The sequence below is a fragment of the Mustela lutreola genome, chromosome 9, assembly GCF_030435805.1.
Source record: "Mustela lutreola isolate mMusLut2 chromosome 9, mMusLut2.pri, whole genome shotgun sequence".
Lineage (NCBI taxonomy): Eukaryota > Metazoa > Chordata > Mammalia > Carnivora > Mustelidae > Mustela > Mustela lutreola.
This window is the reverse complement of record NC_081298.1, coordinates 66,537,600-66,551,011: the sequence shown is the minus strand read 5'-3', so window position 1 is coordinate 66,551,011 and position 13,412 is coordinate 66,537,600. Positions and strand designations below refer to the sequence as shown.

Below are 13,412 nucleotides of genomic sequence, written 5' to 3'. Positions count from 1 at the left end.
AGGACAGATAACATGATGATATACATGGTATAGATACTACATTTCTTTCTTTTCTTTTCTTTTTTTTTTTTAACAGATCAACGGTTTTTTTATTCCTCCTCCTCCTCCTCCCCTCCTCCATCTTCTCCTCTTGATCCTCCTTGTCTTCTTCATCTTCCTCTTCTACTTCCTTCCGGGCAACTTTGTTGGGTGTTGGGATCCTTTGCACCGTCAAGCTTTCCTTTAGACTTACAGTCAGCGACATCCTTCTCATACTTCTTAAGCTTCTCTGCATTACCGTTGTAAGGTTGCTTTTCAGTGTCACTTAAGTGATTCCACATCTCACCCAGCTTTGCCACATCTCCATTAGAGATACCAGGGTTTGTAGATTTGATCTTGGGGCAGAATTCTGAACAGAACAGGAAGAATCCAGATAGTAGCCTTTTGGGGATATTAGGGTCCTCCTCCTTGCTGCCCTTAGCTGGTCCATAATCCTTCATTTCCCGATCATAACGCACTTTATCTGTCTTTGCCATTTCATCAAATTTAGACTTCTCTTTCCCAGACATTGTCTTCCTCTTAGAGCACATCTTGGAAAATTCTGCAAAATTGACAGGGACCTCTGGATTTTTCACCTCAGGTTCTCTGCATGTCTGCGCAAAGAAGGCATAAGCAGACATCTTGGCCTTCGGTTCTTAGGATCACCTCTAGCTGTTCTGACTGTATTGTTTGCTAGTTTGGGCAATGCCTAGATAACTACTTTTCTATTTGTTTTAAAATTATTATGGAAAGTATTTAAAGTTTCAACTTTATCTGTAAGGTTTTACAAATAGTATTTCTCTAAGAGACATTGTTATTTTTTTTTTAAAGATTTTATTTATTTATTTGACAGAGAGAGAGAGAGATCACAAGTAGGCAGAGAGGTAGGCAGAGAGAGGAGGAAGCAGGCTCACTGTTGAGCAGAGAGCCCGATGCGGGGCTCAATTCCAGGACCCTGAGATCATGACCTGAGCTGAAGGCAGAGGCTTAACCCACTGAGCCACCCAGGTGCCCTGATACATTTTTATTCTTATCCAGAAAGATCATAAGGGTGATCCAAAATATAACAAAAATAGCTCTGAGAGCAGGAAGTATCTCCTCGTACTTGAATCAATTAGGGATTTTTCATTTAAATCATCACAAGGAAACTAAAATAGGATCCACTTAGAGAGTGGCCCAGATCCGTTAAAAGTTGGGTTGGTCGGCTTTAGGAAAGTACATTTCTCAGGTATCAGCTGGGATCTAGACTTCTGCAACTTACATTTCATATTCATGCCTTGCATAACTTCCAGAAACAATCTCCTGGCCAGACTCAAGTTCTTCCATGAATATTTTTATTAGTATTATACTCAAGATAGACTCAAAGTATTATAAATCTTCATATTATTGAAATCCTAGTATGCCCTAAATTGAATAAGATTTGTTAGATGAGGAGGAAAATGCCCAAACAAAACATGAATATAAAATATTTTTTAAAAGGAAGGCATTAAAAACAAACTATAAGGTATGCCTGGGTAGCTCAGTCAGTTAAGCATCCAACTCCTGGTTTCACCTCAGGTCATGATCTCAGGGTCCTGAAATCAAGCCCTGAGACAGCTCTGTGCTGGGAGTGGATCCTGCTTAAGATTCTTTCCTTCTCCCTCTGCAACCCCCAGCACTCTCCCCGCCTCTAAAACAACAAAAAACTATAAAATAACAATTAAGGCCAAATAGCTTTTATCAAAGTAAATATAAAAATGATGAAATAACATAATTTTTAAAATCTCATTGTATTTAAAATATACATATTAGAAACAAATACCCATAGAACACTTTTAAGTACATTCATTCATAGATTATGCAGTCATCAAAATGATGTAATTACACAGGTGCAGAAGTTTGTGTGCACATATTTAAAAAATCCGTTTTTTCTGTGGAGTGGAATTAAACATTGAGAAAAGTCTTAACTGTTTTGCCCTCGTGCCACCTTATACATTTTAGCTCCTATTTCCCTTACCTGGGGGAGCAAGAGACTACTAATTACAGTGTCCTAGAAATATATGTATTTATATGCACATATATGTATGTGTTCTGAACATTTTAAGTAGAAGAAACCTACATTGTTCTACATTTAGACTTCTTTTTTTTATGTTTCTCATGTTGGGTTTACCATCTTCTATCTCGTTATATATTTTTCCTGACCCATCTGAGAGTACGTTGCAGACCTACCGTTTCACCTGTAGTGTTACAGATAGACTTCATAAAAACAAGTACACTTAATACAGTTCTCAAGTTCAGGCATTTAACAGTGATAGAATGCTTTCACTGATAGCCCCTATTCCGAGTTCAGTTGTTCCATTGGTAATTTTATTTTTGAGCTACAGAATCTACTCCAGGATCTTCCTTAGAGTCTCAGGATTCTGTCCTCTAGAATGGTTCTTCAGCCTTTGTCTTTTGTAGTATTGATCTATTGAAGAATACAGGACAGTTAAAATAGAGATTTTCCTTCAGTTTGGATTTTTGTAATGTTTCCCTGTGGTTAGATTTGGGTCATGCAGTATGAGCTAAAACGCTATATGAGTGATGTGGCCTCCCAGGGTCACATCCAGACTCAGCAATATCCCTTTGCCCCATATTGATGTCCATTTTGAACAATTGGGTAAGATGTCATCCAATTTCTCCACTGTATCATTAACGATTTTTCCTTTCACAATTAGTACATAATTTGTGAGGAGAAACTTTTGAGACCATGTTGATATTCTATTCCACATAAACCTGCCCCTTGTAGATTTAGCACCCTTTGATGATTCTTACCTGAAAACATTTTCCCCTGGGATGTTTACAAAACCGATTTTCTAACTACATCATTCTTTTTGTATTAACTAGTAGTCATCTGACACTAAGGGGGAGATTTCCCTTTATCAGTATAGATATCTGTAGAGAATAAATCCTTTTTTTTTTTTTTTTTTTTTAATGGGGTCCCTGGGTGGCTCAGTTATTAAGTGTCTACCTTCGGCTCAGGCCCTGATCCCAGAGTCCTGGGATAGAGCCCTGCATCAGGCTCCCTGCTCAGCAGGAAGCCTGCTTCTTCCTCTGCAGGAAGAAGGTCTGTAACTCTCACTTACCCTGCTTGTGTTCACTCTCTGGCTGTTTCTGTCTGTGTCAAGTAAAAATCTTTTTTAAAAATCATGCTAAAAATAAATAATTAAATGCTTTTTTTCCCCCTTGACCATTGGAGTGTTAGTTACAGATACAATGCCCTTTTACCACAAATGCTTAAGTGTGTATTTCCTAAGAACCAGGATATCATTATGGTGTCGGTTATTCCATTACCAGGAGTTAATTGGATCACTGGTTTTAAGTGGTATCTGCTAGATTTCTTCACTGTAAAGTTAATACTCTTTTCCATTAAGTTAAGCATTTTGTAGGGAGATAATTTGAGACTGTAAATATTCTGTTTCTCAGCAAACTTTCACATACTAATTTTAGCATCCGATAATGTTTCTTGGCTGAATTAATTGTTACCCTGACAGTTGCCAAATGGCTTTCCAATTCTGTCATTCCTTTTACATTTATTAGTTGGCATTCTCCGGTAAGGACAAGCTTTCTTTTTCCAACTTAGCGTGAATTCATGGATTGCTATTTTATTCAGGTCTGTAACTCTCATTTGTTCCCATGTCAAGTTGTCCCAGATTTGGCCAGTGGGAGACCTTTCAAGGTGGCTCCTGGGTCTTCTAGACATGTTCTCATTCTTTCTTGAAGAATTCCTTACTTTCTAGCACAAGATGTTTCAAATTTATCCTATATTTTTTCCTACCCAGCCCAGGAGACAGCCATTTCTCCAACAATCCCTAGTTTCTCTTAGTGGAGAACGGTGTTTGGATGCTAAGGTCTGGGCCCTGCTGGGTTGCCGTTGAAACTAGTTCTCTTCAAGAAAGGGGCTTTCAAGAAAGAGCTAAAAAACATATACTAGAAACCACAAGTTTACTAATACCTTCACCTCCAATTCAGCCTCTCTGGGTTCTTCCTTGTCTTCTCCCATTCCATATTGTATCTTCTTCCTCAGGGAGAACCCTGGCTCCCAACATCATCCATAGAGTCACTCATTTGCAGAACTCTGAATTTTTATTTATATTGGTCTTGTATTTTGCAATTAAAAATATTTTAGGAAAGCCCACAGCAAAATTACACATGTGAATTTTTCATCAGTCTGGTATTTCAGAATTAAAAAAAAATTTTGGAAACATGTGCCTATGCCTCCTCCCAGATAAATTTGGCAAATGAACAAATGGCACTAAATAACTTTTTTCAATTCAGCTAACATTTATCAAGATTCTACTTTGTGCTCTCTGTTTGTCCCTAGTCAGATTGCTGTTACTAGCTCCAAAATGTTTTCTCATAAGCAAGAACTTTGTAAGTGACCCATCAAATTAATGTGAAATTGTAAGGTGTGACAATAGCAACAAAGAAGATATTGAAAGAATAGTGACTAAAGAGAGGGGCTGGTTCAAAGGCAACAGTCCTAGCAAAGTAGGAAGTAGACTAAGGTGTAAGTACCGGGAGAATGGAAGTGAAGGGACAGATTAGAGAGAACTGATAAAGGAAGATTTTTCAGGACTCATTGACTAAATGGGGGAGTGAGGAGGGGAGACACAGCAGGTCTCGTTCAGATGTGGTAATAGTAGGTCTCTCCGCCAGATGGCAATAGTGTTCTTGGTTTTTGGTTTTCCGTCATGCTAATAGATTCGCAGTTTTAGCAACTTCCAAGATCAAACAGATGGATTTGAGTTTCCAACAACATTGTGAAGAATACAGTATGGTACCAGCACAAAGAAACAGAGAGACAGGAGTAGATGAATCCCTGAATGGAAAAGTGGCATTTGTAAATCAGTGGGGAAATTGTTCAGTAAATTCAAACTGGACCCTATACACAAAGGTCAAATCCAGAAAGAGTACACCTATCCTGACAACCGCTGAGTAATGTATCGAATTGTTGAATCACTGTAGTGTACACCTGAAACGAATAAAACACTGTTAACTATACTTGATTTAAAATAGAAAACTTAATTTAAAAAAAAGTCAAATCCAGAACTTAGATATGAAAGGAAGTCCTGAGTTGTATGTTATCCAATATTGGAAAACAGTTTTCTAAATCTTTTCCAGTTTTCTAGCTGTTTAGAGCAGGAAGGTAAATCTGGTCCATACTAATCATGGTCATAAGTGGAAGTCTAATATAGTTTTTTTAGAGTTTTCTTCCTCCTACAGAGTCTCTTTTCCCAGTTGCTTTTCTTTGTTTTAGGTAGGCTCTACGCCCAGCATAGAGCCCAACAAGGGGCTTGAACTCACAACCCTGACATCAAGACCTGAGTTGAGATCAAGAGTCAGACACAACCAAAAAAGCCACCCATGGAACCCCTTTTTCCAGTTGCTTTTATCTGTTTGTTTACATCCCTATCCTCGTTAGAAGGCCTCCCCAGTTGTCTGGCCATTGGTTTTGTTTTCTGCTCTCATAATAGAGTAGGAGACTTTTGGAAACGTTGCTTTTTTTGATGGGCAAGTTGACCATGAATTTCATGTAGGGCACAATTTATCAGCAGTGACACCACTGACATTGTGCGCTGGCTTATACTCTGGTGTGGGAGGCTTTTCTGTGCCTTGTAGGATACTTAGCAACATCCCTGGCCTCTACCCACGAGATGCCAACAGCACCCACGCCACCAGGTTTGTGACAATCAAAACTATTTCCAGACGTTGCCTGTGTCTCTAGTTGAAAATCTCTAATGTGAGATGACCTATTTAGGTTGTCATCTAAAGTCAATATCTTTACATATTTCCTTTTGAGATGGTTATATTCTCCACAGAATTGTCCTTCAGTTTCTCTGGCCTGAAGGATAAAGTGGAGGAAGAGAGCAGGGAGCCTTCAAGACACATGCGTTCACTTATTCTCCTGTTTGAAACACTTCACACCCACCCTCAGCTGTGCTGGTGTTCCTTCATTTAGAAACCATCTGTTTTCCCATCTCTGGAACCTAAACCTCTAGACTTTGGCCAGCGTGTGGGAGGAACAATCAGCCAGTGATGTGGAATGGGGGGAGGGGAGACCCGAGACTCCTCCTGATCCTCAGCCTTCATTCAACCAGTCTTCCTTAATTTAACATCCCAGTTCACGCCCCTTTCACAGCTGCCAGTGATCCCTGAGTCTTTGGAGGATTCTGGAGTGCATATTGAATTTGTTTTTATCTTGACTTAATGTCAGTTGACAGTTTGGTCTTTCACGTCTGCCAAGTCCATTGCCATCTGTCTGCTTTCTACCCTCTAAAATTTAGTTCCTTTGGTATCTTCTTTCACTCTTTATCCTTGGGATTTATGCCACTCCCCAAAATACTATTAGTGTAGTTTTACATTGGGAGGTTGGAAACTATGAGAATTAGATGTGTGCTTCATTCTGTCATCCTTACCTAGCAGCTACAATTTCATATACTTCTGATAGTTCTGTCATGTTTCTAATGGTCCCCATTTCCTTCCCACCCCTTCTCTTTCTTACAGATAATATTAGATTTCTATTTTTCAGAGATAACATCATTAGATTTTCATACAGAAAGGAGATCTTCTAATTAATAGGAGAAGTGGTGGGGACGAAAATAAGCCAAGACACAGAAGTGGAAAGGAAGAGAGAAATGGATGGAGGTGATGGAAGATTGACCTGGCTGAAATTGAAGTTCATGTTGAAGGGTATGAGAGATATGAGTATAATAGATAAAGTGGGACCAGATTATGAAGCCTAAAATACTGGTTTGAAGAGATCAGACCATATCCAGAAGGCAGTAGGAAGCACTTTAGACTTTTCATCTGAGACGTGATTGATGAAAGTAGGTTTATAAAAATTAATCTAACAGCTCTGACAACAGATGGACGAGAAAAGGGAATGAGTAGAGGCAAAGGAGTTTTCTAGGAGACCAGGGCTGAAATCCAGATCGGAGTGATAAGTATGAGGCCACTGTCGAGGGATGGGAATGGAAAGGACAGACTGAAAAGTCCTTGATAAGGAGAATTTGATTGTGCTTGTTACCAGCAGCTGGTATAGAAATTAAATAGATTACAGTCGAACCCATAGACTCTAACAATCAGGGTGGCAGACCTCAAATGTGTTATGTACAGCTTTAGTTGTGGCAGGAAATGTGCCTCCTAGAGCACTGTGTGATTTATTAAGAAAAGATCCAATGAACACAACTCAAGAAAAGGGAAAGGGAGGTCATTATAAATCCACAGAGTGGCCTCACTGGAATAGAAGGATTCCTGATGAACAGCAGCCCTCTTGGATCGCAGAACTTGGAAAGAAGCTGAAACCCTCTCTCTGTCCTATACAAGGCCCACCTGGGGCCCTTCCAGGCCCTGAGCCCCATATAACCTTTCTGGCTACATCTCTGCCACCAAGGGCATCTTCTCTCTGGTCTCAGTTCAAAGGCATGAAAGAGAATTAGGACCCAGCCCCACCTTTCAAGTCAGGGTGTAAGTTGCACATCCCCGAGCCACCAGCTGTGACAGAGACAGGCGGAGCACAGAATGCTTACTCAGTGATGTTGGTTCAGCAGCAACAAGGAATATGGCAGGAGAACTGACCTGCCCAGATGAAACAATTGTTTTAAAGAATCCGAATTGGAAGGGAAGCTGGAACTTTTTGGTGTCTAACCTTACCTTTTGAAGATGTGGTCAGATCCAGAATCCCCTTGCTACCTCACAAAGCCGCCAAGAGAGGCGAAAGTGTGAAGACTGTGGGGTTGGCCAAGTGTACTTGCTCCATCTGTGTAAGGAGTTTGCACCTCAGACTAGCAACTCTTCCTGAATCCAGCACCAGGGCTGCTGCCTACGAGTCAGCTGGCCTCTCTGATAGCACCAGACAGTCCTCCTCCAGACCTCCTGATGCAGTGTTTATCGGTAAAGGGCACAGTTTGCCCATCTCACCCCACACCTCCACAGGAATCGGTCTGCTCCATGGAACTCCTAGCTTTCCCAAATAAACTCACAATTTTTCGACATCTCTGTGGTTATTCAAGATGAAAGGTCAGCAAACCATGGCCCTCCAGCTGGTCACCTATTTTTGCATAGGAAATTTTATTGGAATACAGTCACGGTCATTCCTTAACAGATCGCCTGTGGTCGCTTTTGGGCACAATGGCAGAGTGGCAAGCCTAAAATATTTACTGTTTGTCCCTTTAAGAGAAAGTCTGCTGACCCCTGTTCTAGATAGCTCTAGAAATGATCGGCGTTTTTTTTTTAAAACCTTGGGTTGATGTTAAAGATTAGTGACTACACAGTAATCGGACCATGCTTTCCCAGGCCATTTCTATTGTATCTTAATTCCATAATCACTTTGTGGACTAAATTTCAGGCCAGAAGTCACTGAGACCTCTCTAAAGATTATCTTGTTGGCATAAGCAAAAGCACATATTATTGTATATTTATGAACTAAACAATTAAGTAATTTGATTTAGATCATTGTTTACAGTTCAACACACACGTCTTTTGTCTGTTCTGGCTATTTACCCAAGCATTATATTTTCTTGCTACACACACTCAAAAATAATACTGTGTAATTATTTCCTGTGTGATCTGGAATACCGGGGCCTTTCTCCAAATGCAGCCTTTCATTTGTTACCGTAACAAGGAGTTACCCTGTAGATGACGTGGTTGAGGTTCCTCAAACAGGGTATTAATTTTCATTCTTCACAGCTGGAGAAACAGAATCCTATTTCAAGAGTTAGTGGGCCAAAGAGCCTCCTACCTTCTCACACTATCCTCCTTTTATAAAATAACTGTGAACTCGGTATCCGTATGAATCGGGTGCAACAAACCTGTATTTTTAAGGCGCTCACTCCATGCTCCGACGAGCATAGTTAGCTGAGGCCGCCCACTTGGAACAAGCGAGCTGTAGCCAAGCAGTCAGCGATAAAAATACATCGCTGCAAAAGCTCTGCTTTATCACTCTGGGGGCTCCTACATGGTTTACCAACAGACTCTTCTTTGCCTAAAATATAGGATCTTTGGAGTCAGCTGCCACTCTCTCTCCAAGAGGAGAGAGGGAGAGCCCTTTGTTGCTTTTGCACTGTGAAGGAACCTCCACCCCCGTGTTCCTCCCCTGGGCTCCTGACTCAAACAGCTGAGAAACAGGGAAATAGAATCTTCCTGCCTAGTCATGTAGGAGTTAGCTCTTTTGAATGAGAAAAAATATGTGTTCCTAATTACCACATTTGAAATGTATAGCCATCACTGCTCCTGGAAATTTGGGGCTGTGTCTGAGCCACACCAGAGGCTCCCGTGGCCTCCTCCCCAGTAAGTGGCGGCTAGCCTGCCACTCAGCCTGACCTGTCCCATCTTGCCCTCCACCCCAGAGCCCTGGGGCTCCTCCCAAGTTCTACCCTGCCACCCTACTCTGAAGCCTGCTCGGACACCTCAGCAAGAGATCGCCCCTTCATTTGTCTTTCCCTGGGCAACTCCCTCCCCCAACTAAACTATGAGATCTTTAAGTCCAGAGGCCACGTCTTTTTTTGTTGTTGTTCAGTAAGAGACTTAGATAAATTCACCAAGACCCAAATGGGATTTGATTACTTGTTCCCCAGCATGCAGTTGAGGGTAGGAAGTCAATGCTTTTGAGTGAATGAAGGGACGTCGGATCTCCTTGGAGAAGGACCACTTGGAAAAGGACCACTGAGTTAGAGGCAGCTAGCTGCCTTTCCAACAGCTCCACAAGCAGGAAAGTTCTTGACAGGGTGTGTGAGTAAGAGTGCCTCAAGGCGTGCAGCTGCTGCCCCTTTCTTCCCAGCCTACCCTTCGTCTCCCAACACCTAGGTCTGATTGGCCAAAAAGGCCTCCATGTGCCACTGTGGAGCTCATCGTTCACCCCATCCTTAAAGAAGATCCTTTTATATTTTAGTGTCATGTCTAAAAGCCACTAAGCTCTGGGTGCCACACTTCAGGAGATGTGAAAAGCCCAAAGAAAAACTGCTCTGGGGCTGGAGGTCTTATTTTAAGTATCCTACCGCAGTTCACGTTTTGCTCAGTATCTGATTTCATTCGGGTCCATGAAGGCAACATTAATTTATTTGTGTGGCAGCATAATATCAGCAGGTCCCTTTCCCCTTTTCTCCCCCTCTTTTCTTCCCCTCATTCAGGCTGCTGGGCTAGGTCAAGGTTCTTTTTTTTTTTTTTTTTTTTTTAATTAATTTATTTGTCAGATAGAGAGTGAGAGTGAACAAGCACAAGCAGGGGAGAGGCAGGCAGAGAGAGAAGCAGGCTCCCTGCCAAGCAGGGAGCCCGATGCAGGACTTGATCCCAGGACCCCGGGATCATGACCTGAGCTGAAGGCAGATGCTTAACCAGCTGAGCCACCCAGGTGTCACCTAGTTCAAGGTTCTTATTTCAGAGGAGGGATGTGACAGCAGGAAGCAGAGAAAGAAGAGTGTCTTCCTGGCTTTTGGCTCCAGAAGCTGCCCTTAGGAAAAAGAAGAAGAGAAACACCTAGCAGCATAGATAAAATACTTGGAAGAAAAGCTAAGGAGAATAGAAAAGGGTTCCCTGTGCCTGGGAGGGGGTGGGGTGTGGGGAGGAAATTCCTGGGCAAATACCAAGAGCAAAGACGTCAATGCTGGGCCCTGTGTGTTACTCCACAGGCTCACCTAGGGAAGGTGGCGCAATCCCAGATGTTTCTATGCGGTCTGGGAATAGAGAGGACATGTTCCTTGTATCCTTAGCACAGCCTCAGGAAGGTCGCGAGACTTCAGAAAAGATGGGGCACCTGGGTGGCTCAGTGGGTTAAGCCTCTGCCTTCCACTTAAGTCATGATCCTAGGGTCCTGGGTTCGAGTTCGGCATTGGACTCCTTGCTCAGCAGGGAGTCTGCTTCTCCATCTCCCTCTGCCGCTCCCACTACTTGTGCTCTCTCACCATCTTTGGCAAAAAAAAAAAAAAACTTCAGAAAAGAAATGTGTACATGGTGGGTCCCACTGAAGGGGCCATCCACAGGCTTGCCAAGTCTTTAAGGCCTTATGGAAGCATGTCTCCTCGTGCCCAAGAGGACCCTGGAGAAATGGAGGTTGCTCGTGCACCTGAAGAGGTCATGAAACAGTATGGTTCAATAGATACGTGTGTGGAAGGATGACAAGGCCAGGTTCTTTACTCCCTCCACTGCCCCCACCAACACCACTGCACACCTTGGCACCTCATAAGGTCCTCCCAGAAACCAGACACAATCCCAGGGAAAAGAAGAGATGAAAATCTACAAGCTCACTCAGATTCAATTTCTGATAATGCAAGGAAATGGCAGCTAGAAATAAAATTTAGCTTATATTTCTTATTATGAATTTGTGGCCTAAGAAATGTACCCACTGCTTATAGCTTCTATTCCCAGATAACATTTCTCAGAGAGGAGCAGTGCTCAACTAACCATTTAAATGTCTTCCTAACAGGTTTTAAGGTTTTAGAAACCAAATTGTGAATATATTATCCATATATGCCTTGAAATCAAAGCCAGTAACTGGAGGAAAGGGTCTCTCCTGCTCGTAAGTGGTCCATATTCTCTGAACCAGGATTGAGTCAAGCAATCTGCCAAGTGTGAAGGCTGTATTTGAACACCAAGAAAATTTTTTTCTTAAACATAAAACTAATGCCAATTTTGGTGTCAGTTGATTAAGAAACCACATAACAAAAGGCTAAGATATATTTTGTAACATTGTAAGTTAATTTCTTTTATTCATTACAACACTGATGCAAATTTGAGACATAGTCCGTCTGTGTGGATGGGCAGAGTTTTCATTCCGTGTAGTAAAGAAAGAACGTGCACAGGGATATGCCCACCCCTTGAGGTAATCCCACAGCTCCCGGGGGTCTGAGGGCCACAGGTGGGGACCTGCTAAGCCAATTGGAAAACCCGCTATGTATGATGGCAGTGTCTTGCAGAAATACCTCTTTTTGTATTCCATTCTGTGGGCTCTGGCAGAAATAATAGTTTGCTGCAAAACAGATCATTCTTTTTTATTTGCAAAGTCTTCATACCAGCTGAATCACAGCTTGCTTTTCACTTCTCGTAACACCTTGCAACATCGCAAAATATTTGCTGGCGTTTGTGAAGGGCGGCTGTAGAATCAGTAAACTGAAAGGAGGCCTGCCTTTCCTCCCACCCTGTCAGCACCTTCTGTTCTAGCAGACCGAAAGGCAGCTTGAGAACTCTGATTGCTTCTCCAGATTAGGACAACTCTTGGCACCGTAGCCCAGAGCAAGAATGGAAGCAAGGGAAACATTAGGGAGTTTGCAGGTGCCAGTACATAATATTGTCACTTTCCAGAATCGAACTTCTAAAATGACTCCACGAAGGTGAATTGCGATGGTAACCAGCCTTCTCAACTTTTATATCTGTAAGTGAAGACAGCATGGGCCATTTCTATTTGGGGGTATATAATCTGAGTTTAATGAATAACTACCCATGCTCTAACTCCTAGTTTAACTAGGCTCATATAATGCTAAACCAGGAAGGAATCTTAGCAATTACCTGGTTCCACCTCCCAGGTTTAGAGATAGGGAAGAGAGATCTAGAGAAATGACACGACACAGCTCACATGTGTCACACCAGGGCCCAAGTGATCTCACTTAGCTGTCTCACGCCTTTTCTATATACCAGGCTGCCTTTCCGAATGGACTCACCCAAATTCCACAAGTGAAGAAGAGAAATAGGGCCACAATTAGACACACGGCATCATCACTTCTGAGATAGTAAATCAAGTATTGTCGATATGCTAGTGACTGGGTGTCTAACTTCATCACGGTTATCATGGATTCTACATTCTGACAACTATCATTTACCCAGAATGATAGATGGAAGGGCAGTGGGGGTGTGGGGTGGGGGTTGGGGGTGTAGGGAGTGACCTGCAGAGACTTGATCCAGTATTATGGTTCCATCATATGCCACCTGCAAAGAACTAGAATGAACCAAAATTGCATTGAATATAAGGTAAACTTCTTTAGTGGTATGATTTAAAAAACATCCTTTAAGATTTTTCAAGGCCTAGTTTATTGAGCAATTCTCATTGCACAAATACTTGCAAAGGTGCTTTGGATAAGAACTTTCCTTCCAGCTAGTAAATCACCAGGCCACAGAAAATTTAGCTATTAGGAACGTCCACAGTTTCTTTTGAGAGGAATGGCAGAAGTTTGAGAATATTTAGTACCATTCTTTTAAGAGCAAATCAACGTCCAAAATTAAAACTAAATAGTGAAATTAAAGTGTTTTAGTTAGATTATTATTTCATTTTAAAGGGTCATATAAATACAAATACTTAGTCCCCAAAATTCTTTAATGTGTGCAAATCATCTGGAGAACTTGTTAAAATGCAGATTCTGGTTCATGAGGTCTGAAGCCAGACCAGA

At 41.9% G+C, this 13,412-nt stretch overlaps 2 protein-coding genes across 2 annotated transcripts in view; both read right to left on the bottom strand.

Moving 5' to 3' along the window:
* The window catches only part of PIGF (phosphatidylinositol glycan anchor biosynthesis class F), a 113,565-nt gene that overhangs the window by 46,420 nt on the left and 53,733 nt on the right, over window positions 1–13,412 (bottom strand). The window lies entirely within an intron of this gene.
* On the bottom strand, window positions 53–716 carry LOC131808512 (high mobility group protein B3-like). Its single transcript, XM_059134561.1, has one exon. It carries the CDS (start codon window positions 657–659, stop codon window positions 150–152), a length of 510 nt encoding a protein of 169 aa, XP_058990544.1. The 5' UTR covers window positions 660–716; the 3' UTR covers window positions 53–149.